Source organism: Myxine glutinosa, chromosome 1 (genome assembly GCF_964187855.1).
Source record: "Myxine glutinosa chromosome 1, kmMyxGlut1.1, whole genome shotgun sequence".
NCBI classification, from domain to species: Eukaryota; Metazoa; Chordata; class Myxini; order Myxiniformes; family Myxinidae; genus Myxine; species Myxine glutinosa.
In genome coordinates this window covers 408011679-408038820 of record NC_136261.1, presented here as the reverse complement: position 1 = coordinate 408038820, position 27142 = coordinate 408011679, and the positions used below count along the sequence as shown (strand labels likewise).

The following is a 27142-nucleotide window of genomic DNA, read 5'->3' as shown; positions in this document are numbered from 1 at the left end:
ATAGTGGGCATGCCCGGACGCTCTGGGCGAGCCCTGGAAAGGCGAGAGCGGGCGAGCCCTGGAAAGGCGAGAGCGGGCGTGCCCGGGAGGTTCGGGCGTGCCCGGGAACAGTGAGTCCGGGCATGCCCGGGAGAGGCGCGTCTGGCCGTGTTCTGGCCGGTGCAAGGCGATTGTGTGCATCCAGCGGTAACCGCTACAGTATGTAGTATGAAGGCAGTATGTAGTATGTCGGTAGTATGCAGTATGAAGGTAGTAAGTATGTAGATAATAAGTATGAAGGTAGTAAGTATGTCGGTAGTATATAGTATGAAGGTAGTAAGTATGTAGATAGTAAGTATGTAGATAGTAAGTGTGTAGATAGTAAGTATGTAGTGGTAGTATGTTAGTAGTAAGTATGTAGATAGTAAGTATGTAGTGGTAGTATGTTAGTAGTAAGTATGTAGTTGTAGTAGTTGTATGCAGCTAATATGTATCTTGGTAGTATGTATGTCGGTAGTATGTATGTCGGTAGTATGTTTGTAGATAGTATGTATGTCGTGGTAGTAGTAGTATGGAGGTAGTATGTATGTAGGTAGTATGTATGTAGTGGTAGTAGTAGTATGGAGGTACTATGTATGTAGGTAGTATGCATGTAGTGGTAGTAGTAGTATGTAGTTAGTATGTATGTCGCTATTATGCATGTAGGTATTATGTATGTAGGTAGTAAGTATGTAGGTAGTAAGTATGTAGGTAGTAAGTATGTAGGTAGCATGTATGTAGGTAGTATGTATGTCACTATTATGTATGTAGGTATTATGTATGTAGGTAGTAAGTATGTAGGTAGTAAGTATGTAGGTAGTAAGTATGTCGCTATTATATATGTAGGTATTATGTATGTAGGTAGTAAGAATGTAAGAAGTATGTATGTCGGTCGTATTTATGTAGGTATTATGTATGTAGGTAGTATGTATGTAGGTAGTATGTATGTAAGTAGTATGTTTGTAGGTATTATGTATGTCAGTGGTATGTGTGTAGGTAGTATGTTTATAGGTGGTATGTATGTAGGTAGGTAGTATGTATGTATGTAGGTAGTATGTATGTAGGTAGGTAGAGTTGCTCTACATGTGAAAATAGGATAAATATGTCTTGTTGGGAAAGAAAAAGTACAAAAACTGAAGATTTAACTTAACAAAAACAATCAATACTCTGATTATAACACAGCACACAGGACAAAGTGATGTTTTGTTGATGGTCCCAAGATGGCGGCTCATTGACTTCGTTTACTGTTGCATGACCCCCAATCCAGTTAGTATAGAGATCAGTGCATCGGCCATTGTGTGTCCGCGAAGAACGAGGCATCGGCCATTGTTTCCGCTTCGAACGAGGCATCGGCCATTGCGTGTCCGTTTAGAACGTGGTATCAGCCAATAGGTGCCGGGAATCATAATCAAGCTGCTTGGTCTTGCACTGGATAGTCATTATGACATCTCGGGAATAATATTTGATAATTAAGAAAAATAATTGCAGTATACAAATTAAAGGCTTCTTCTTCTTCTTCTTTCATAGCGACACAAAGCTGTGGGTAACATCATTAGCTGAGGGCACAGCTGTGCCGCTGATACAACGCCCTCTGTATGACAGGGCAGGAATTTCTAATTTGGCCATGGTGCCGGCGATAGCTCGCCTGCTCTTCATAAAGGACACTGAGCAAGGCTCATGAACGAGCGACGAGACCGAGGGCAGAAAGGCACCGAACAGACAATGGGTCAAGGGCACCAGTTAGACCAAACGAGGGAGGGAAAGAGTCGTCAGAGATGAGCAGCAAACCTACACAAGGAGGAAGGTCGAGTTCGGTTGTATTGATGGGGGTAGAAAACATCATGCGTAGGGGTGGGGAAAGACCCGAGTTGGTGGTGCACTGCCTGCTTGGAGCCCAGCGATCGAACAGCCTCCAAGTAGAAACCACTGAATAATGTCAAATTGTATATTCCTTATTGTGATTCGAGTCGATACCTTGAATATCAAATACTAACAAGCGTTACGCCTAGGTCCCCTGTCGGTGAAGTGATGTGAGTAGACAAAGTGGAAGACGCAGAAAACATGCCATGATATGATATTTCGCTCACAAGGTTCAGACATACATGGAGGCGGCCATCTTGGATTTTGACGTGGTGACCCAATTTTCAATGGCGTTCTTCCTTATGCCTAGATACACCCACACACCAGATTAGAAGTTGGTACTTCGCTTATTTTTCAAGATATTCCGCTCACAAGGTTCAGACATACATGGCGGCGGCCATCTTGGATTTTGACATGGCGACCCAATTTTCAATAGCCTTCTTCCTTGTGCCTAGATACACCCAAACACCAGATTAGAAGTTGGTACTTTGCTTATTTTTCAAGATATTTCACTCACAAAGTTCAGACATATATATGGTGGCGGCCATCTTGGATTTTGACGTGGCGACCCAATTTACAATAGCGTTCTTCCTTATGCCGAGATACACCCAAACACCAGATTAGAAGTTGGTACTTTGCTTATTTTTCAAGATATTTCACTCACAAAGTTCAGACATATATATGGTGGCGGCCATCTTGGATTTTGACGTGGCGACCCAATTTACAATAGCGTTCTTCCTTGTGCCGAGATACACCCACACATCAAATTAGAAGTTGGTACTTCGCTTATTTTTCAAGATATTCATCTCACAAGGTTCAGACATATATATGGTGGCGGCCATCTTGGATTTTGACGTGGCGACCCAATTTTAAACAGCGTTCTTCCTTATGCCGAGATACACCCACACACCAAATTAGAAGTTGGTACTTCGCTTACGCACGCACGCACGAACGGACGGACACACGGACGGAGGGGAAAACCATAGTCCCCGTTTCGCTCCGCTGTGCGACGGGGGACAATAAATGACAAAATGAAAGATGAAAATTCAGTACAAAAATTTATTTCGGATCGAGAATTTAGAAAATACAGACATTTACAAATCCGAAAGCACCAAATGGGACTACGGACGGACGGAAGAGTAGTTTTGAATGATGAGGCAAAATAAATAAATAAAATTCACCAATCATCTTAAAGGGAATAATAACGAGCCTTGTTAAGACGTAACTAGGTTGTACATCTCAATGATAAGTTTTATAAACGATGATAATGGCAAAATGATAATCATAATCCAACCAATAAAGGCCTCTGTGGTTAAACAATTTGATGTGGTTGTGTTGTGCGCCACTCTCTCTCTACTACGACAGCTACGTGTCTGATGGCACCAAATACGAGTATTCCCACCTTGTGGGGTGGGCCAGGGAACCAATTTCAGCCCAAGTCTTTCACCAACTGGCTGGCCAGGCACGACGTTCGACCGAAGGCGATTTGTAATTTACTCAGGGTGCTGCTGGACACCGTGCCATCTTTAATGCCCACTACGGCCAGTGATGGCAGATGGGACGTCCAGCTTAACGTCCCTCCAAAGGACGGCACGCACATTGCTGCCTTGCCCTGCATGCAGAATACCAGCCGGGTAGGGATTCTAACCCAGGCTATCTTGCAGGCCCACCTGTTGTGCGTCGGTAGAGTAATGATGCAACCAGCAGGCCGAATTAAATCTTAAAGAAACCTTGGAAAGCAAATTTTAGAGTCAAATAACCACCTCTCCATCCCCTCCCCTAAAAAGATCATTCAGAAGCTTAAAAATAACTTTTAAACCATTTTGTATGAAAAAAAAAATGAAGAAAATTACAATCAACAAAGGATGCAAAACAGACTTCCCTTGGAAGGCAATCCAAAAGGTGAGTGGTGTACTGCAGGAAAATGCTGAGTTGAAAATTTTAATTTATATATATTTACATAATATCAACAAGCGTTCAAACGACACTTAAAACAAAGGAATAAAAACAATAACGTCAACAATGGGGCAGCAGAGCAAATTCTTCACGATATTAATGGCAGGTCAGACCAAGCGAGCGGAGACAGACTCACCAAGCGGGAGGAGACACTCACCAAGCGGGAGGAGACAGACTCACCAAGCGGGAGGAGACAGACTCACCAAGCGGGAGGAGACAGACTCACCAAGCGGGAGGAGACAGACTCACCAAGCGGGAGGAGACAGACTCACCAAGCGGGAGGAGACAGACTCACCAAGCGGGAGGAGACAGACTCACCAAGCGAGCGGACAGACTCACCAAGCGAGCAGACTCACAAAGCAAGTGCAGACAGACTCACAAAGCAAGCGCAGACAGACTCACAAAGCAAGCGCAGACAGACTCACAAAGCAAGCGCAGACAGACTCACAAAGCAAGCGCAGACAGACTCACAAAGCAAGCGCAGACAAACTCACAAAGCAAGCGCAGACAGGCTCACAAAACAAGCGCAGACAGACTCACAAAGCAAGCGCAGACAGACCCACAAAGCAAGCACAGACAGACTTACAAAGCAACCGCAGACAGACTCACAAAGCAAGCGCAGACAGACTCACAAAGCAAGCACAGGCAGACCCACCAAGCGAGAGAACACAGACTCACCAGGCGAGCACAGACAGACTCACCAGGCGAGCGCAGACAGACTCACCAGGCGAGCGCAGACAGACTCACCAGGTGAGCGCAGACAGCCTCACCAGGCGAGCGCAGACAGACTCACCAGGCGAGCGCAGACAGACTCACCAGGCGAGCGCAAACAGACTCACCAGGCGAGCGCAGACAGACTCACCAGGCGAGCGCAGACAGACTCGCCAGGCGAGCAGAGAGACGCACCAGGCAAGCAGAGAGATGCACCAAGCGAGCAGACACTCACCAAGCGAGCAGACACTCACCAAGCGAGCAGACACTCACCAAGCGAGCAGACACTCACCAAGCGAGCAGAGACACTCACCAGGCGAGCAGAGATACTCACCAGGCGAGCACAGACAGACTCACCAGGCGAGCAGAGACAGACTCACCAGGCGAGCAGAGACACTCACCAGGCGAGCAGAGACAGACTCACCAGGCGAGCAGAGACAGACTCACCAGGCGAGCAGAGACACTCACCAGGCGAGCAGAGACACTCACCAGGCGAGCAGAGACAGACTCACCAAGCGAGCAGAGACAGACTCACCAAGCGAGCAGAGACAGACTCACCAAGCGAGCAGAGACAGACTCACCAAGCGAGCAGAGACAGACAAAACAGTGCGTTATGAAATGATACAGTTCTTGCCCTTTTGCCGTCTCTTTTTACCCCCAACGGTGTTCGCTTTGGCTGCCAATGATGCTTCTCGACCGAAGGCCACAGGGATGATATGAGGTGGAAGCTTGCTTGGAAGAGTTGCATGTGGAATAGGTCGTCCCAGGAAATATCCGTCCTCTTCAGAATCTGACGACGATGAAGAGCAGGTTGAACAGCAACCGTCGGAATCCACAGAATCATCCTCAAAGAAGTCAAGGACGTTGCGGTTTGGGAACCTTTCGACAGTGATGTGATTCTGCGGCGCATATATCGGCCTGGCACGGGGCCGGCCATCGTCTCCTGGTTTCCCGGTCCTTTGCTGCATCCTCTGCTCATACTCCTCGTGCGTGTGCACCTCCGGCTCTTCCTTAAAGCGACATCTCCGTTGCTCAGATACGGCCAGTCGGTTCAGAGCGTTCTCGGAGCGCGATTTTCGAGATTTTCGGGAGTGGTGATGGCCGCGGTGGTGATGCTGATGGCGCCCTTCCTCGGAGTCAAATGCACGCCGTCTGAGACGCTCGCTCAATGGCGGGCGACACGCCATCGCGGGAAGAGATGCAGGCGCTTCGGAGGCCTCTCGCCCAATTCTGGATTGAATGCGAGGCTGCGACAGCGATCGACGGACAGGGCCCAACATCCGCTGCCTAATGATATTGATGGGTTCGTTTTCCACTGCTAGATTGAGGCTTGAAATGGAATCGGTGCTTTGGTACCGGATGGCCGGGTACAGCGAACAAGGAGTCTTGAACTTTTCCTTCTTGCAGTTCACTTCCTTGATTCCATGCGGGATGTTTAATTTTGTGTGCTTCTCCATGGACTTGTATTCCACATCCACCGTCAGGCCTGATAAAGCACACAAATCAAGTTATCGAAAGTAAAACAGACTTTGACACGTGCAATTTGTCTCATTTTGAGTAGAGCTTGAGCATTTTACACCAGTAATCACCTGAAGACCCAAGGTCCTCAATAGATCATGAATTGATCCTACTTCCTGTTGGGAGCTGGCTATTGTCTGAGCTTCCTCAACCCAACATGACATTTAGAGACCATGAAGGGTTTGAATGCATATGCAGTGAAAACTTCACCGAACTCCTACCTGGAATTGGATGAATTTGGATCATGACTCAATGGATTGACTCTTGGGAAATATTTTACATCTATCGGATGGGACAGCTGACTTCACGCAAGGGAGCCATGTTCCACAGCGCGGAACCCCATTCCTGAACTCCAATATTTAATATGAAACAAGATAAGTGATCACATCATTTATCTATGAAACAAGATAAATGATCGCATCATTTATCAGGGTCTCGTCTTTGTGGATGAAATGTGAAGAAACTTTTGTGTGATTGAATAACTCAATTAACGCAGACCACACAAACATTCACCAAGACCTACTATAGTCTCCTTATTGAGAACAAATTTCACAAAAAATAATTTCCTCAAACATATAAAGACACACAGACCACAAAAATAGTACCGGGCACCTCCATACTGATTCTGGTGAACCAATAACTACTCCACTGATTCTGGTGAACCAATAAATAGGGCCTACAACTACTCGACTAATTCTGTTTAACCAATAAATATGAGGAAGAATTACTCCACTGATTCTGGTGAACCAATAAATAGGACCAATAACTACTTTACTGATTCTGGTGAACCAATAAATAGGACAAAGAACTACTCCACCGATTCTGGTGAACCGATAAATAAGGCCAAGAACTACTTTACTGACTCTGCTTAACCAATAAATAGGACCAAAAGGACCAAGAACTACTCCACCGATTCTGGTGAACCAATAAATAGGACCAAGAACTACTCTACCGATTCTGGCGAACCACTTTCCACCGAGCATTATGCTTCCGATTCTGGCGATCCAAGCTCTACCGAGCACTATTCTACCGATTCTGGCAAACCAACAAATAGCACCAAGAACTACTTTACAGATTCTGTCAAACCAACAAATAGTACTGAGAACTACTTTACAGATTGTCAAACCAACAAATAGTACCGAGAACTATTTTACAGATCCTGTCAAACCAACAAATAGTACCGAGAACTACTTTACAGATTGTCAAACCAACAAAGAGTACCGAGAACTACTTTACAGATTGTCAAACCAACAAATAGTACCGAGAACTATTTTACAGATTCTGTCAAACCAACAAATAGTACCAAGAACTACTTTACAGATTGTCAAACCAACAAAGAGTACCGAGAACTACTTTACAGATTCTGTCAAACCAACAAATAGTACCGAGAACTACTTTACAGATTCTGTCAAACCAACAGATAGTACTGAGCACTACGCTACCTATTCTGAAACAAATATGACAGAGAGCTACTTTACAGATTCTGGCAAACCAACAAATAGTACTGGAGAACTACTTTACAGATTCTGGCAAACCTACAAATAGTACTGAGCACTTCGCTACCTATTCTGAAACAAATAGGACTGAGAACTACTTTACAGATTCTGGCAAACCTACAAATAGTACTGGAGAACTACTTTACAGATTCTGCCAAACCTACAAATAGTACTGAGCACTTCGCTACCTATTCTGAAACAAATAGGACAGAGAGCTACTTTACAGATTCTGCCAAACCAACAAATAGTACGGAGCACTACGCTACCTATTCTGAAACAAATAGGACAGAGACATGCATGCATGGAGTTGTGTTTAGTGCTATTGTTGTCTGGCTGCCCCTTCAGATGTTTTTCTATTGGTTATTATTTTAAACAAATTTCGTCTGAGACCAGTCTTCATGAGAGCAAGGCAAAAGCAAATCTATTGCATTCCACTCCCAAGTTATGAATTTGTCAAGTGTACCAGGGTGCCATTCACATATTCAAACTAGAACGTCAGTCAGTCGGTAGAGCGCACACCTCCGCCAGGCTGAACAGTTTATGGTTTCTATCCCAATGATAGGCCGGATCTGGATTCGGACCTGAACCAAAATCTAATCGACTTGTTCTTGTCACCTAACCAGCTCATCCACCAAGTTTACTTATAACCCGTTCACAACGTTATTAAATATTCCGCTATGTATCTCTTTTAGCCCTTTCTCTGAATGGTGAAGATCACTAAAAAAAAACTAAAAAAAACTCCCGTATCCGAATCCATATGCAGATCTTCACCAAAATTGAATCGATTAGTCCTAATCACACACCCAACCTGTCCACCAAGTTTAGTCATAACTTGATAATAACTTTTTTTAAATATCATGTTATATGTCGCTTTTCACCCGATCTCTCAATAGTGAAGAATCACTTCTTTTTTTTAAATCAAATAATTGCCGTATCTGAATTAATATTCAGATCTTCACCAAAATCGAATCGATTCATCCTTGTCACTCACGCAACCTGTGTATCAGGTTTCGTCCAAATCCGTCAATAACTTTTTGAGGTATCCTGCTATATGTCGGTTTTAGCCCTATCTCCCAATGTTGAAGAATCACTTAGAAATTAAATAATTCTCGTATCCAAATCCATATTCAGATCTTCACCAAAATCGAATCGATTCTTCCTTCTCACACACACCCAACCTGTCCAACAAGTTTCGTCCAAATCGATCCATAACTTTTTGAGATATCCTGCTATGTATCGTTTTTGGCCCTATCTCTCAATGGTGAAGAATCACTTAAAAATTATACTAGCCGGACCCGGATCTTCACCAAAAGTGAATAGGTTCTTCCTTGTCACACCCACAACCTGTCCAACAAATTTCGTCCAAATACATCAATAACTTTTTGAGATATCCTGCTATGTATCGTTTTGGCCTGATCTCCCAATGGTGAATAATCACTTAAAAATTCTACTAGCCGGATCCGGATCTTCACCAAAAGTGAATAGGTTCTTCCTTGTCACACCCACAACCTGTCCAACAAATTTCGTCCAAATACATCAATAACTTTTTGAGATATCCTGCTATGTATCGTTTTGGCCTGATCTCCCAATGGTGAAGAATCACTTTTTAAAATTCTAGTAGCCGGAGGCGAATCCGGATCTTCACCAAAATCTAATCATTTCGTCCTTGTCACCAAAATCTAATCATTTCGTCCTTGTCACATTCGCTACATCTTTGCCAAATTTCGTCCGAATCCGTCCACAACTTTTTGAGATATTTTGTTCACAAACGGACGGACAGACAGACAAACGGACAGACAGACAGGGGTGAAAAAATAACCTCCATCCACCTTCAGTAAATTAACTAGAATCATTAACTAAGTTATTGCACCGATAGATGTATCGACTAAATAAGTCACTCAAGTTTATCACTGTGGAGGAGAGTCCAATGGCCTTGGGGTAAAGCTTTCTGTATGGCATGACAGCACAGGTGGCAAAATGACCTTCACCAACCTGTGATGTTGGAAAGAGATTCCGTCGAGCCGTGTAGAGCACATTGGGGATTTGTCCTTCCTTCCATCCGGCCCCAGGCCCCACCATGAGGAAGCTGAACCTTTAAGTGCCGGAAGTGATGACCTTTCTCAGGTTCCGAGCAAGCAGCAGCCTCTGGGACACTCACAAGTCTGTCGATCACCTTGGTGGCCGTGTCTGCCTGGAAGTAAGAGTCCGGACTATTGTGAGGTTTTGGAGATTCGTGCTTCGCCATGCACTGTGGTGAATAATGGCCCACTCTCTCGATGAAGCCCAACAGCGACGATGGACCCTCTGCCTTAATTTCATCACGGAGTTGCTTTGCCAAGCTCTGCAAAGACTCACTGGGGATGATAACTTGGTGAGGCATCTCTTCACTCACATCATCTTTCTTTTGAAGCTGCACATGGTCGGAAAATGGCAGGTGGGTTGTTGGACATGATCTCTCTAAACTTGAGTCCACAAAGGATCCTGGGGATAAACGAAAGACCGTTCGTTTTCCACCTTCCGACAGCCCATACATGGAGCTTCCAGAGGTGTTTTCGAGGATGAACGGAGTCGGGTCGAGGCTGTAGGCCGCCGGTTTGGGTTGGGACACCTCGGATCCATTGCGGAAGCTGCGGTGAGAGTCACGAGAACGTGCGCTCTGGAATGCCGAATCCTCAGAATCCGAGGCATTTCCATCATCTCCCAGGCTGCAGGCCTTCGAACAGAAAATCTGACCCTGTTGTGGAAGGAAGGGAAATCCCAGCAAGGAGCTCTTGCAGCGTGCGCAGCTAAAGCACTTGTCCCGTGCGTGCCAGTGTTGTCCTCCATACGTCACCCGCTCTTCCTCCAGACCTTATGGAAGCACAGCAAGGAATCATCAACAATCGCCGAGCACAAATGAATTACAATGATATCGCCATTGTGAAAACATTGCATTCTTTGTGCGGTGTAAGGTGTGACCAAGTCCGACGAAGGAGGAACCCATTTATTTTCCTCGCAAAGTGTCTTGGGGATTTAAACAGGACTGCCATCAAATTTGACCCACAGGTGGCCAATCCAATGTGCTAGGCCTACACTGTCGGGACTTGCTCTACGTCACTGCACAGTACTGCTTCTTGGCTGCTCGTACCATTCCCACATGTTAGGGTCATTAGCGAAGTGTTATTGATAAATGACAGCGGGTTTGTCCAGATGTTTGGCGTCGAGCCCCGGACCAAATCTCATGCCAAAAAGGGTTCCCCAGAATTTGCTGAGCCAATGTAATTTGAGGATACCGTAGCATGGGACGCTACATCCGGGTACATCAATAATATCCCACCAAAAACAGCTGCTCAGGGTCTAGAAAGTACTCACAAGCTTAAAGGGCACTCGGTAAAAGTAGGCAACCGGAAATATGGGCCACAAAACCTTTTCATGGGTAGCTTCTTGAAAATTCCCAAGCCGCTCTTAGGATATAAAGAGTCCAACACAAAATAGGACCTCGTGCCACCTGTAGAGTAGGCCATGGCCTTCCACCTCCTATGAAGGTCAACCGTTAGCCAGCTAGGTTTAACAACAATCACACGTGGCATTGCAATTCTCCATGTATGAGCTACCATTCCTGAAGATTTATTGGCACGTTTGTATTTGGGAGCAGGATGGACAATTCGACACAGGGGCGCATTTAGCAGTAGGATGCTGGGAATGAGTTGCTTGGAGTTATTTAATGGGCCGTAACTCCAATTGGACAACGCTCTCCTCGAACTGAATGTTATGGAAGATTTGCACTTCAGAATACAAGGTGTTGCACTACTCCCCAAAATCAATCGAAAAGCTCAGGTAATACACCGATACCTAGAACGGCCGTCCCACTGCTCGGCCTTTCATTCTCACCAAGGGGAGATCTCGCGAGATCTCGGAGACGGTGGGAGGGATTTTCGAAGCTCCACACGGTCTCCACGTTTTTCGAAGTTAAGTCTGTTCACAATTGTATTTTGTCGAAACTGTATTTATCTTTCGGTGTGTGAAGTTATTGTGTGCAACTTTGGTTGTTTCTCGGTGTTTATCTTTCATAAATTGATCGTCTGTTTGCCGTGTCATGTCTTGAGGCCTTGTACAGTGTGCACTGTACAACCTTGAGGCTTTGTTTTTCTCTCAGCGGTCCGTCGTTTGTGATCCAATAACTTTCGTTCTCTGTATTCCCAGGCTTTTCACCCATAGCCGACTTCCTTGTGTAAATCTCAACTCGGGGGGGGGGGGGGGGAAAAAAAAAAAAAAAAAAAAAAAACATTTCCTTCTCTGTTCTCATTCGTTTATTCATTCTTATTCGTTCGTTCGTTCTTCGACCACGTGTTTCTCCCCCATTTCCCCAGATAGTTTTCACTCATTAACCTTCAATGTTTACACTTTCCCCTCAAGTTATGTATTCCGTCATATTTTATAACACCTTTTTCTTCTTCTTCTTTAAAAGGCTGCTTTCGACTTGCTCACCAAATCAATTCATCCCAAAAAAAATATCCATCTCCTATAGTGCCTTTTTTCTACATTCCCTAAACTCTCCTGCACTCCATCCTCCATCCAGCGTCCTTAAACGTATTTTTAACTCGAAGGTCACAAGAAACTCATTTTGCAATAAATGTTCGTTTCCCATAAATCGTACACTTTCAAAAATCCAATCTCACCCCTCCCCTCCAAATCTTCCCCATAACCCCTCCCCTCCAAATCTTCCCCATCACCCCTCCCCTCCAAATCTTCCCCATCACCCATCCCTTTCAAATCTCCCCCCTTGCCCCCTCCCTCCTAAACTACCCCCTCACCCCTCCCCGCCAAGACGCCCCCTCGCCCCTCCCCTCCTAGACTCCTGCCTCACCCCTCCCCTCCAAATCTCCCCCATATCCCATCCCTTTCAAATCCCTCCCCTTGTCCCTTCCCTCCCAAACTCCCCCCTCACCCCTCCCCTTCAAATCTCCCCACCCTCATTGCTTCTCAATTTCCCCCCTCTCACTCCCCCTCCTCAAAGCGTCCTCCCCGCTTCTTCCCCCTTCAAACTCTCACCTCCATCTCCCCCAACCTTCTGCCTCGCTCTTCCCCCTCCTCAAATAACACCTCATTGTGGCTCACCCAATCACCATCAAACCTTTTGTCCGCCCCATCCTTCCCTTTCTCCGAGCTATTCTGAAATCTCTGACACACCTTCAACAGCTCTCCCTATCTCTTCCACCTCTTCCACATCTTACCCTACCCCTCCTCCCCCCTGTTCTGTATCTGATGCTCCCCCTTCCTCTTCATTAACGGTATGGACCTCAAACATCCGGGGCCTTCGTTCAAACTTAACTGATCTCTCCATACAGGTTGCTTCTGTCAAACCAGACGTGATCTGCTTAACAGAAACTTTCCTCCTTTATGATGTCTCTGATTCCATAGTATCTCTCCCGGGCTACTCCCTCCTCCGGTATGATAGACCTGAGCCTCGTCCTGGAGGCGGGGTTGCTATCTTTATCAAAAACTCTCTTCCTCACTCGCCCTGCACTGCACTCTCTCCACCTCACCCCCAGGAATACCTCTGGCTACGGCTTCCCCTTCGCTCCCACCTCTTGTTCATATGTGTGTTGTACCGTCCACCAAACAGTGATGACTCCATCTACATCTCGCTGTCTGATGATATGGACCAACTTCTATCTACTCATCCCAACTCTCTCTTCCTCATATGTGGTGATTTCAATTGTCACCATGCCAGTTGGCTGGGTGTGGGTACCTCTCTCACCAGCCATGGCTCTTCAGCAAAGGACTTCTGCGACTCACTGGGACTGACACAATCTGTCAATTTCCTGACCCGGATCTCAGTCAACGGAACATCTTCTCTTCTGGACTTGGTTATGACTAACTTCCCTGAAAATGTCTGCTGCTCTTCTTCTGCTCCGATCGGATCATCTGATCATGTCCTTGTTAAAGTGGACATCTCTCTGACCATCCTCAGGGAGCCTGCTCAGCGTCGACGAGTCTGGCATTTCACTCAGGCCAACTGGCACGGTCTTCAAGCAGCCATCAATCATCTGGACTGGTCTCCCATCTCTACCACCTCTGACATCAACTCATCCTGGGAATTCTTCCAAAGTAAATTGCTCTCTCTCATGCACAGATTTATCCCATCTCGTCTTCAGTTGTCATACCCTTCCTCCCGTCCATGGTACACGGAATCTTGTGGTGAGGCTGTTGCCCAGAAACAACTTGCCTTCGTCTCCTGGAAAGCAAATCCAACGGAAGGAAATCTCATTTCCTTTCACAAAGCCCGAAACAAGTGTGTGTCCACCCTCAGGAGAGCCAGGAAACAATATCTCTCCGTTCTCAAGACCGAACTCTCTTATCTGTCTCCCTCTTCCAAATCCTGGTGGCGTCTGGTCAAATCCGTTTCTGGTGTTTGTTCCCCCTCCATCCCCTCCCTTACCTCAAACGGCTACACAGCTGACTCCGCACGTGAAAAAGCTGAATGCCTCAACTCTGTGTTTGCGTCTAAATCTTGTGTCCCAAACCCATCCCTCTCTGTACCCACCATACCCAGTCGTACCCTGCTGCTCCTGGACTCCGTGTCCTTTCCTCCTGACAAGGTGGAAAAGTTTCTGTCAACCCTCGACTGATTCTGCAACTGGACCCGACGGCATCAGCCCACGGGTCCTAAAATCCTGCTCTGCTGCTCTATCTCACCCTCTCTCTGTTCTCTTCACCCTCTCTTTTGCTCAAGGTCAACTGCCATCTGCTTGGAAATCAGCCAACATCACCGCTTTGCACAAAAAAGGTGCAAAAACAGATCCTAGCAACTACAGACCAATCAGCCTTCTCCCAATTATCAGCAAAGTCATGGAATCCATCATTGCTTCGGATATGAAATCTTTCCTCTTCTCCAATGGCTTGATCTCTGATCATCAATTTGGTTTCAGACCAGGTCACTCTACTCTGGACATGCTGCTTCTGCTGTCTCAACAATGGATGGAGGTCCTCAATGCCAAACAGGAAATTAGAGCTGTCACCCTCGACATATCACGTGCCTTCGACACGGTCTGGCACCCCGCTCTGCTCACCAAACTCTCCTCCTTTGGTATCCATGGAAATCTCCACGCATGGCTGGCGGACTTCCTCTCTAGTCGTCGTCAACGTGTGGCCCTGAATGGGTTTCTCTCATCTCCTCTTCCTGTTCAGGCTGGAGTTCCCCAAGGCAGTGTTCTGGGCCCCGTGCTTTTTCTGGTCTTCATCAATGATCTCTCTGACTCTCTCGAAAATCCTCTCTATCTCTTTGCTGATGACTCCACTCTCTGCCGCTCCATTCCTCTTCCCTCAGATAGGCAGTCTGCTGCCTCCTCACTCTCTGAAGACCTGGACAAAATCACAGACTGGTCAAACAAGTGGAACATGTCTTTCAATCCTGACAAATCTCACACTCTTACTATGTCTCTCCGAAAAGATCGACTGGACAACCCTCCCATCTACTTTCTCAACAATCCTCTCCAAGAAGTTCTGTCGCTCAAGATTTTGGGTCTCACTATCTGCCATGATCTTTCTTGGGAAAACCACATTTCCAAGCTGGCCTCCAAAGCCAGTCGCCGACTGGGCATCCTCCGTCGTGCGAAGTCCTTCCTCGGCACACCTGAGCTCCTCACCACATACAAGGCTTTCATCCGCAGCTCAATGGAATACTGTTCTCCCCTATGGGCCGGTGCTCCTGCCTCACACCTAGCTCGGCTTCACGCTGTTGAAACCAAAGCTTTCAGAATTATTGGAATCTCCCGCGATGAAGCTATCTCTGAGGGCCTTTCACTCACTCACCGCAGGCAGGTAGGTGGTCTTTCTGTCTTCTACCGACTCCTCTCCGGCCTTGCACCCCCAGCTCTCTCTGTGCTCTGTCCCCCAAATATTCCTACAGGTCGCACAAGATCTGCCAGCAACCCTCTGATGGTTAAACTGCCGAAATCTCGGCTCTCTGCTCACCTTCACTCTTTCATTCCTCTTTTCTCCCGCCTCTGGAACAAACTCCCTCACTCCCTTCAATCCCACTCCTCCCTCCAGGTCTTTAAAACAGCTGTTCACCACCATCTCTTATCTTCCCCCATCCAAAACCTTGATCTTTTCTACCCCCGCTAATTCACCCCAGATCCACCTTGTTTGAAATTCCAACTTCTTTCCTGGAAGTCCTGGCAGTGTCCATATGTTTTATACCTCTCCCACCGCCCCCTTCCCATGCCCCCCCCCCCCCCCCAAAGCCCTCGCCCTCTCTCAGATCTCTCGATGTCTCCATGTCTCCATGTCTCTCGGTCCCTGCTCTCAAATGTTGTGTTTGTGTCCTTCCCCCTCTCTCCCCATCTTGTCTACCGCTCCCGATGTTATATGTTTTATGTGTCGGTTTGTCTTTCTGTGTGATTAATGTTCGCTCTTTCACGAGCCTCGATCTTGTATACAAAAAAAAAAAAAAAAAAAAAACCCTCATACCCGCCCATGATATGTTGCAGAATCGAAAAGGCCTACTAACGTTGTGCCATATGACTATCATGCGATGTGTGAGCACCAGACCCACCAAGCCCCCATGTAGAAACCCGTTTTGATTGGCTTGTTAAATACAGGCTTCTCATTGGATGAGAAACTACAACACGTTCGGCTCACTTTATTCATCGTAATGCGCTGGCAGCAAGCACAGCCAGATGCAGTGCCAATGAGCTGCCGTAGTCATGGTGATAACCGACCACAAGTGTGCTTCAAAATGATGCAATGACGACATCAAGTTGGTCATTCAGCATGACAAGAAGAGCAGAATGAAATACGAACTCACCGATGTGCTGATAGCAGGCGATGCACGGCACGGTGTGCCGCACCTGGAAGCACGAGCAGCAGAACGGACGGCCATCTTTCATGATGTAGCGCTGCCCTCCAAGCACGATCTGGCACTCGACGCAGCTGAAATGCGCAATGTGCCAGTGACGACCTTCTGCTTCCGTGCATTCGTCGGCGAAGATTATCTGTGGGGCGAGATGCATGCTCATTGCTCACCTCATCGCAATATCACATTTTGATGCGAGAAGGCAACTCTGGGGAAATGCCAGCGAGGGCCTAGACTCCAAGTCTGGCAGCACAAGTTAGGGAAACAACAAAACGTCCATCATGGTTCATCTTAATGGTGCCCCCCTTCACAGGGCACTTATCCTACGGTCTTCTCAGGAAAGTGGATCCATAATTGCTTCAGGCTGCGCGTGGGTCTTTTCAAAGCAAGCAAGATGGTGCTCGTGCACAAGAGGGAAAAATTCCCAAGTCTTGGCAATGATAACCAAAGCAGTTACAGGATGATTTAGAATGTTCTGGAAAAGATTAACAAGGCCCACAACAACCAAGATGTGCCCCATGTTGGCTGCTTTAGTCACGCTGATGCAGCCTGTTTTTCGGCTTCCATACGACATTTAATTCACCTGTAGGGATGTTATACCCACCCGGGGGAGATGGCGTCGCTGCCCCGTCATCACTCGTGTGTGCACAGCAAAATGGCACACAAGAGGAAGAAGAAGCAATAAAATAATCTGGTGGTTAATGGAATTTTTTTTTATCCCTGTCTGCATACTCCTGAAACCTGGTGTTAGCTTAGCGGTTTGGGTGCCAGCTTGGGATCCTAGGATCCTGGATTCGCATCCCGGTCGATCGCTGAATTAACGCCAGTGGGGTTGACTCAGCCTGTCATCCTTCCGAGGTCGGCAAATTGAGTACCAGTTTACTGGTGCTTCCCGGTGCGTTGCAAGAGGCGACTAACAGGGTTGGCAGTAGGAAGGGCATCCGGCCACAAAACATTACTTCAAAAAGGGGACCATGGTGCCCAAAAAAAGGCTAAACCCCCGCTCTGTGGGGAAAAAATGGCCTCTAAAGTTGGTTTCTTTTTGTGCATTATCATGAAAGCCTGATAGCAAGGGGACATTAAATCATGTGACATGTGGTGCCAAAATCAGAATTTAAATTTAAAAGGTCACAACATCCGTGGCCTCATTGGCCTTTGCAGTTTCTCATTTCAAATAGTTCAAAACTACATTCACTTTGTTGAAAACATTCTTGGCCTACTGGACCCTTTATAGAATGGAACCACCTTTAGAGGCTATTTTCCCCCGCAAAACGGGGGTTGGCCTTTTTTTGTGGCACCATGGTCCCCTTTTTCAAGGCCTATAGAGGCCATTTTCCCCCGCAGAGCTGGGGTTGGCCTTTTTTTGGGCACCGTGGTCCCCTTTTTCAAGCCATGTTTTGCAGCCGTATGCTCTTCCTGCCACCAACCCTGTTAGTCGCCTCTTGCGACACACCGGGAAGCACCAGTGAACAGGTACTCAATTTGCCGACCTCGGAGGGATGACAGGCCGAGTCAATCCCCCTGGCGTTAATTCAGCAGTCAACCAGGATTTGAACCCAGGAACCTAGGATCCCAAGCCGGCACCCTAACTGCTAAGCCAACACCAGGCCACTCTTTATAGAATGCAAGCAGGAAATTATTAAATAATCAATGAACTTCAGTCAAACGACAAGGGCATTGTGTGTACAGTGTGCAAACACGTACAGTATGGGGCATTTGATTTGATCTCGGGATCTATATCATTACACAGTGCTTGGATTGGAACAGCGAGTGGACCAAATGAGAGTATGCGTGCAGGTGCACATCCACACACACCCACCTGCCCACAAGCCACAGACTTTCTGCACAATGGATTCCCGATATCACCAAAAGGTTGATGAACATTTTAGGATGATGCAATGGTGTTCTTGAAAAGCTTCCTTGGTCCCAGTAACTGTTTCAAGCCAGGAAGTGCTGAGAGATATGGATCTTAGGGCCTGACACCTAGCACACACCTTTGGGCAGCACATAGTCTGGGTTTGATTCCCGACTTTACTGTAAACTGTCGGATTAGTGCTTCGCAAGCAGGAAGATGTATCACAATCAAAGTACACCGTCCATAAGATGGACATTAAATTGGGCGTCTTGTCTACTAGCATTAGTTGGTGGGTGCTGAAGACCCCACGGTGTCCTTCATGAAGAGGCGAGCTATCACTGGTACCCTGAACAAACTTAAAATTCCTATTCTAACCTATAGGGGGCACTGCAGTAGTGGCACACCCTCGCCCACAGCAATGGTGCAAAAGAAAAGAATGAATGAGCTACCCTGGTAATTAAAATCTTTGTTCAAAGCCACAACCTCAAAAGCAATGAAAATCAAAATAAAATAAAAAAATAAGAAGATGATTTATTCCAGGAATTCCAATAGGAATTATTTTGTTAATGGGCAGTCTTTGGAGCAGTTAATTATCTTGGGCTGAACAGGAAAAAGGAGCAGTGCTTTACTGAGGGAAAAAAGAACAGGAAAAGCGGTGGTTCTTTACGAGAGCAAAACCAACAGGAAAAAGTGGCGGTGCTTTACGAGAGCAGAACCAACAGGAAAAAGGGGCGGTACTTTACGAGAGCTGAACCAACAGGAAAAAGGGGCTGTGCTTTATGAGAGCAAAACCAACAGGAAAAAGGGGCAGTGCTTTACGAGAGCTAAACCAACAGGAAAAAGGGGTGGTGCTTTACGAGAGCAGAACCAACAGGAAAAAGGGGCGGTGCTTTACGAGAGCAAAACCAACAGGAAAAGGGGCGGTGCTTTACGAGAGCAGAACCAACAGGAAAAAGGGGTGGTGCTTTACGAGAGCTGAACCAACAGGAAAAAGGGGTGGTGCTTTACGAGAGCAGAACCAACAGGAAAAAGGGGCGGTGCTTTACGAGAGCAAAACCAACAGGAAAAAGGGGCAGTGCTTTACGAGAGCTGAACCAACAGGAAAAAGGGGCGGTGCTTTACGAGAGCAAAACCAACAGGAAAAAGGGGCGGTGCTTTACGAGAGCAAAACCAACAGGAAAAAGGGGCGGTGCTTTACGAGAGCAAAACCAACAGGAAAAAGGGGCAGTGCTTTACGAGAGCTGAACCAACAGGAAAAAGGGGTGGTGCTTTACGAGAGCAGAACCAACAGGAAAAAGGGGCGGTGCTTTACGAGAGCAAAACCAACAGGAAAAAGGGGCGGTGCTTTACGAGAGCAGAACCAACAGGAAAAAGGGGCGGTGCTTTACGAGAGCAAAACCAACAGGAAAAAGGGGCGGTGCTTTACGAGAGCAAAACCAACAGGAAAAAGGGGCTGTGCTTTACGAGAGCAAAACCAACAGGAAAAAGGGGCTGTGCTTTACGAGAGCAAAACCAACAGGAAAAAGGGGCGGTGCTTTACGAGAGCAAAACCAACAGGAAAAAGGGGCTGTGCTTTACGAGAGCAAAACCAACAGGAAAAAGGGGCAGTGCTTTACGAGAGCTGAACCAACAGGAAAAAGGGGTGGTGCTTCACAAGAGCTGAACTAACAGGAAAAAATGGCGGTGCTTTAGCTGTCCAATGAGTGGCTTCAATCCCAAGCCAGGCATAGATGGTTTGTTCATGGAAGCTGTTATGAGGGTTCAAAAGGCAGTCACATCGATCCCAAAGAAGCATTACCAAAAACACTTAGCGATAGATTGTCATTCCCGGGAAGGTACTGCGCAAGTTCAGTTTTTATGTGATTTGCCATCTTCCATTCAGATATTTGTGTTTCCTCACCAGCAAATAAATCTATCTTAATATGGTATTATTTCTGGGAAACACTGGTCTCCGAACAGAGCAGGCGGTACCAGGAAGTACACTGCGGTACCAGGAAGTACCAAGAAGTACGAGCTGTATGCATAACTGCGTGGAGGACTATCAACAACGAGTCAGCCAACACAACTCGGTTTTACCATTCCCTTTCAATGTTATAATAAAGAACGCTGCACTGGATGTGAGGCCTACATTTTAAACTCGTATCAACCACCAATGGCAGTCTTGGTTCTTTGTACAGGAACCGGCGGGATGGATCTCACCTCATCGCACGCGGCACAGCGCGGTTTTAACCGCTCAGCTTGATGGCGTCCACAGTACAGCTTCCCATCCAAACAGAAGTAGATCAGGTCCACCAGCAGCTCCCGGCAGGTGGTGCAGACAAAGCAGCGAGGGTGCCAGTACAGAGACGTCCGCGAAGCAAAAACCGCCATCTCTCCACCACCAATGGTTCCGCCACACTGGAGGACATTAGATGTTTAAGTACCGGCGTTGTTGCTCGGGAAGCAAACGACACACGAAAGCAAAGTTATCCCAATCCACAATAGTCTACCTACCTTTACCCGAAGGTACAGGTGTTGGCCACATACTTGGGGTACATCCAACGATTGCCACAACACTATCCCTGAAATAAGTAACCACTTTGAGTACTTGGCCTTCACCAGCTGAAAACTGCTGAGATATGGAGTAGCATGTTGCAAAGGCCTTGATCAAGTGAAACCCCAGGATGGCTCAAGCTTATCGTTTGGCTCCATCTTGAGGTTTAGACGCCGATGACGTCATTGCAACACAGACACAAACTTATCTTGTATAACCTTAGCATGTTATACAAGATAAGTACCACCCTTAGGCAAATCAAATTGTTTCATGGTAACTAAATAACCAACCTAGCTGATAGTAAACGAGTGAACTTAGAATCCCGATTGCGTTTTGATTTTGAGTCAGTGAAGGCCGAATTTCCATCAAGTTGAACATTCATCGGACGTGATTCAGTGCGAAAAACAAACAATCGAAAAAGTGTCCATTGTCCAACAACTCGGTGAGAGACTCAAGTCAATGAGAAATATTCTTCTCTCCAGGTTAATTCGAGGGGAATCCAGTGGAAACGCTTAGACTACAATTTACCCACAATGCTTTGAGGCATTGCATGTGCCGTGGCACGCTCTGGGAAGTATCGCACCTCGGATCCGCAAAGTGGTGACTAATAGGGTGCTCACCCAACAATGGGGAAGCCAATAGACAACCTGTTTGTACCATGTGACAAATACACCTTTGGTGCACCACCTTGTAACCTTTAAGGTTAAAAACGAAGGTAAACCTAAACACATTCTATCTGCTGTAAAGGTAAGGACATAATTATCGAATACTGGTGGCAGTTTATAAACCTTTTGAAAATAATAAATAAATGTTGGTTCTCGGTCTTCCTGGGAGGAGAAGCATCGCTTGGACATCACCTGCTCAAGGGATTTATTTATTTAGGACAATACAAACACAACTAGAACGGCACTCAGTAGCGAGCATGCTTCCACCTGGTTGGAATATCACTATTATATCACCCAATGGTGAAGAATCACTTAGAAATTAAATAATTCTCATATCCGAATCCATATTCAGATCTTCACCAAAACCGAATCGATTTGTCCTTGTCACATACGCTACATCACTGCGAAATTTCGTCCGAATCCGTCCACAACTTTGAGATATTTTGTTCACAAACGGACAGACAAACAGACAGTGGTGAAAACATAACCTCCATCCACCTTTGGTGGCGGAGGTAATTCGGACAGTCTGATGTGTTCACCATAATGTGAGCAAAAATGCACAAAGTTCACAGGGTAAGGGTGCAAAGCTCAGCCTCACCTTTGTGTTACCTTCCATACCATCCACATTTAAAAGCGATGAAGTGTAACTCGGCCTGAAAACGGGTTCAGTGACCCGAATGCTGCTGGGCAAGTGTTCCGAAAGTCGGTGAAACGCCGAGACGGTTTCTGGCCAACTGTCGTGAACTTTGTCTCCAGTTTAGAGATGCCGGTGACGTCATCGCCAAAACAATTGCAATCGCCTTGGTCCCCGAAGATGTTGCTTGTGCAACGTCAACGCCCATTCACCATAAATACAAAATAGATTTGAAAACTTCCCAAGGTTTTTTTGTTCCCCCCACGCAGATTGTCTCGGCCGCCAAAGTCAACAAAAGGGTCGTCGAACGATCGGGCGATAGTGGCGTGGATTGCCAATGGCAATGTTTTCCTTGGGATTAATAAACACTGTTCGTGTGTGGTTTGCTGCACAAACATCCCTCCATAACGCTCGGGTTTAACCATTAACCGCCGAGTCACCGCGGCGCGACATTAACTCACCACTCGCTTCTCCCCAGCGACGCTACCACGAAGATCATTATGACGTCACAATTGGAGAGGCAACCTTGGGCCGTCTCCATGCTCGATTTGTCTCGCAGCAGATTTCGAATTTGTCTCCCGCATCCAAATTTCGATCCTCATTTTTTGTCCCCTCTGCGCAGCTTTGCCCCAAACCTCCTTTGACGCAAGCTGTCGTCCTCATTAGCTAAAAAACATGATCCCAAGATAAATGAAAACCCGCTTTGCTCTCCACATGTTCAAACCATCCCTCGAGACATTGAATAAATGGATAGATTAATTATTCATTCACTATGTACAGTCGTGGCCAAAAATATTGGCACCCTTGCACTTTTTTCAAATAATGCACCATTTCTTCCAGCCAATTGTTGAAATTAAAAAAATATTTTTATATCTACATTTGTATTTATTTGGTTTTCAGTGGAACAAAACAAAAAAACTGAAAGAAATACTAAATCTTAGCTTATTCCGCACAGAAATCCGAAAATGGCCAGGACAATATTATTGGCACCTTTTAGAAGTTGTTAGAAATTATTATATTTCAAGCAGGTAATTTCCTTTACTTTGGAATTGAACTCACCTGTGGTGAGTTGCAGGTGCCTGCAATATTAAAATCACCCATTCAACCAGTTTGAATAGAGAAAAGGAGTCATTCTGCTGTTTTGTGTGATTGTGTGTATCGCAAAGAGCATGGAGAAAAGAAAACCGGAGAATTGTCTGAGGTCAGACACAAGATTGTAGCCAAGCATGGACAATCTCAAGGCTACAAGTCCATCTCCAGAGACCTTGATGTTCCTGTGTCCACCACACGCAATGTTTTCAGGAAGTTTAAGGCCCATGGCACTGTAGCCAATCTCCCTGGACGTGGCCGCAAGAGAAAACTTGATCGAAGATTGCAACGAAGGATTGTTTGAATGGTGGAGAAAGGACATCGATCAACTGCCAAACAGATTCAAGATGACCTTCAGACACAAGGAACCACAGTTTGAACTCGCACAATCCGTCACCAACTCAATGAAAGGGGGTTCTATGGTAGGAGATCCAGGAGGACCCCACTGCTGAGAGAGACATAATAAAGCCCGACTGGAGTTTCCCAAAACACACCTGAACAAGCCAAAATCCTTCTGGGAGAATGTCCTGTGGACAGATGAGACCAGATTAGAGCTTTTTGGTAAAGCACATAATCTCTATGTTTACAGAAAACAAAATGAAGCCTTCAAAGAAAAGAACACCTTCCCTGCAGTCAAACATGGAGGAGGTTCAGTGATGTTTTGGGGTTGCTGTGCTGCCTCTGGCACTGGGTACCTTGAATGTGTGCAGGGCATAATGGAATCAGGCAATTGCGAAGACATTTTGGAGCGCAATGTTCAACCCAGTGTCAGAAAGCTGTGTCTGTCGAATCGTTATCGTTGTATCCAAAATCTAGGCGCAGGGAAGAGTGGGGGACAGAGGGGAAAATGGTAAAGTGGGACACAAAGGGACACAGCAAGCAAGCAAAAGAATGAACACTAAAAGAGGGAAGTGAGGGAATGAAACGGTAACATGCAAGTAAGAGGGTTCGACAAGGGAGGGGTAATTGGGGTAGAAAAGATCTCACGTTGGGATATTTGAGAAATTATGGAATTTTGAGAGAATGACGCATCCTGTTGTCAAGCTCTCCCATTATAAAGTGGATATCCTTTCATCACCAATCATGTCAAAGAGATCAATCATATCAAGGAGCCCATCACTAATCACATCAAAAAGCCCATCACCAATCACAAAGAGATGAATCACCTATCACATCAATCAAGAAGCTCAATTACATCAAGAAGCTCATCAATCAAGGAGCCCATCAATCACATCAATCAAGGGTTCATCACCAATCACATAAATCAAGGAGCCCATCACCAATCAAGGAGCCCATCACCAATCACACCAATCAAGTGGCCCATCACCAATCAATGAGCCCATCACCAATCACATCAATCAAGAAGCTAAATCAAGGAGCCCATCACCAATCACATCAATCAAGGGGACCATCACCAATCAAGAAGCTCAATCACATCAATCAATAAGCTAAATCAAGGAGCCCATCACCAATCACACCAATCAGGGTGGGGGGGCAAAACAAATCAAGGAGCCCATCAATCACACCAATCAAGGGGCCCATCACCAATCAAGGAGCCCATCACTGATCACATCGATCAAGAAGCTCAATCACAAGAAGCTAAAATCAAGGAGCCCATCACCAATCACATCAAAAAAGGAGCCCACCACCAATCAAGGGGCCCATCACCTGTTCTTCAACAGGGCCCATCACCAATCACATCAATCATGTAGCCAATCACATCAATCAAGGAGCCCATCACCAATCAAGGGGCCCATCACCAATCACATCAATCAAGGAGCCCAAAGAGGTAATCTTTACTTTAAAGAGCTTCATCACCAACCATCAGCAAGCAAAAAGCTCATCACCAACCATCAGCAAGCAAAAAGCTCATCACCAACCATCAGCAAGCAAAAAGCTCATCACCAAGGAAAAAGCTCATCACCAACCATCAGCAAGCAAAAAGCTCATCACCAAGCAAAAAGCTCATCACCAACCATCACCAAGCAAAAAGCTCATCACCAACCATGAGCAAGCAAAAACCTCATCACCAACCATCACCAAGCAAAAAGCTCATCACCAACCATCACCAAGCAAAAAGCTCATCACCAACCATGAGCAAGCAAAAACCTCATCACCAACCATCACCAAGCAAAAAGCTCACCACCAACCATCACCAAGCAAAGAGCTCATCACCAAGGAAAAAGCTCATCACCAACCATCACCAAGCAAAAAGCTCATCACCAACCATCAGCAAGCAAAAAGCTCACCACCAACCATCACCAAGCAAATAGCTCATCACCAAGGAAAAAGCTCATCACCAACCATCACCAAATAAAGAGCTCATCACCAAGGAAAAAGCTCATCACCAACCATCACCAAACAAAGAGCTCATCACCAACCATCACCAAGGAAAAAGCTCATCACCAACCATCACCAAGGAAAAAGCTCATCACCAACCATCACCAAGCAAAAAGCTCATCACCAACCATCAGCAAGCAAAAAGCTCATCACCAAGGAAAAAGCTCATCACCAACCATCACCAAACAAAGAGCTCATCACCAACCATCACCAAGGAAAAAGCTCATCACCAACCATCACCAAGCAAAAAGCTCATCACCAACCATCACCAAGCAAAGAGCTCATCACCAAGGAAAAAGCTCATCACCAACCATCACCAAGCAAAGAGCTCATCACCAACCATCACCAAGCAAAGAGCTCATCACCAAGGAAAAAGCTCACCACCAGCCATCACCAAGGAAAAAGCTCATCACCAACCATCACCAAGGAAAAAGCTCATCACCAACCATCACCAAACAAAGAGCTCATCACCAACCATCACCAAGCAAATAGCTCATCACCAACCATCACCAAACAAAGAGCTCATCACCAACCATCACCAAGCAAATAGCTCATCACCAACCATCACCAAACAAAGAGCTCATCACCAACCATCACCAAGCAAAGAGCTCATCACCAACCATCACCAAGCAAAAAGCTCATCACCAACCATCACCAAACAAAGAGCTCATCACCAACCATCACCAAGCAAATAGCTCATCACCAACCATCACCAAACAAAGAGCTCATCACCAACCATCACCAAGCAAAAAGCTCATCACCAACCATCACCAAACAAAGAGCTCATCACCAACCATCACCAAGCAAATAGCTCATCACCAACCATCACCAAGCAAAGAGCTCATCACCAACCATCACCAAGCAAAGAGCTCATCACCAACCATCACCAAGCAAAGAGCTCATCACCAACCATCACCAAGCAAAGAGCTCATCACCAACCATCACCAAACAAAGAGCTCATCACCAACCATCACCAAGCAAAGAGCTCATCACCAACCATCACCAAGCAAAGAGCTCATCACCAACCATCACCAAGCAAAGAGCTCATCACCAACCATCACCAAGCAAAGAGCTCATCACCAACCATCACCAAACAAAGAGCTCATCACCAAGGAAAAAGCTCATCACCAACCATCACCAAGCAAAGAGCTCATCACCAACCATCACCAAGCAAAGAGCTCATCACCAACCATCACCAAGCAAAGAGCTCATCACCAACCATCACCAAGGAAAAAGCTCATCACCAACCATCACCAAGGAAAAAGCTCATCACCAACCATCACCAAGGAAAAACCTCATCACCAACCATCACCAAGCAAAGAGCTCATCACCAACCATCACCAAGGAAAAAGCTCATCACCAACCATCACCAAGCAAAGAGCTCATCACCAACCATCACCAAGGAAAAAGCTCATCACCAACCATCACCAAGGAAAAAGCTCATCACCAACCATCACCAAGCAAAGAGCTCATCACCAACCATCACCAAGGAAAAAGCTCATCACCAACCATCACCAAGCAAAGAGCTCATCACCAACCATCACCAAGGAAAAAGCTCATCACCAACCATCACCAAGCAAAGAGCTCATCACCAACCATCACCAAGGAAAAAGCTCATCACCAACCAT

The 27142-nt window shown here is 46.2% G+C and overlaps 1 protein-coding gene across 1 annotated transcript in view; it reads right to left on the bottom strand.

The window, feature by feature from the left end:
- Positions 1–2923: 2923 nt before the first annotated feature.
- The window catches only part of LOC137417501 (prickle-like protein 1-A), a 36311-nt gene continuing 12092 nt past the window's right edge, over positions 2924–27142 (bottom strand). The window contains exons 5-8 of the mRNA XM_068103425.2: positions 20453–20650; positions 16351–16537; positions 9552–10409; positions 2924–6031 (exon numbers count right to left, since the gene is read on the bottom strand). Of these exons, the coding sequence (XP_067959526.2) occupies positions 5157–6031; positions 9552–10409; positions 16351–16537; positions 20453–20650 (2118 nt within the window). The 3' untranslated portion in view covers positions 2924–5156. The remainder of the gene's footprint in view (positions 6032–9551; positions 10410–16350; positions 16538–20452; positions 20651–27142) is intronic.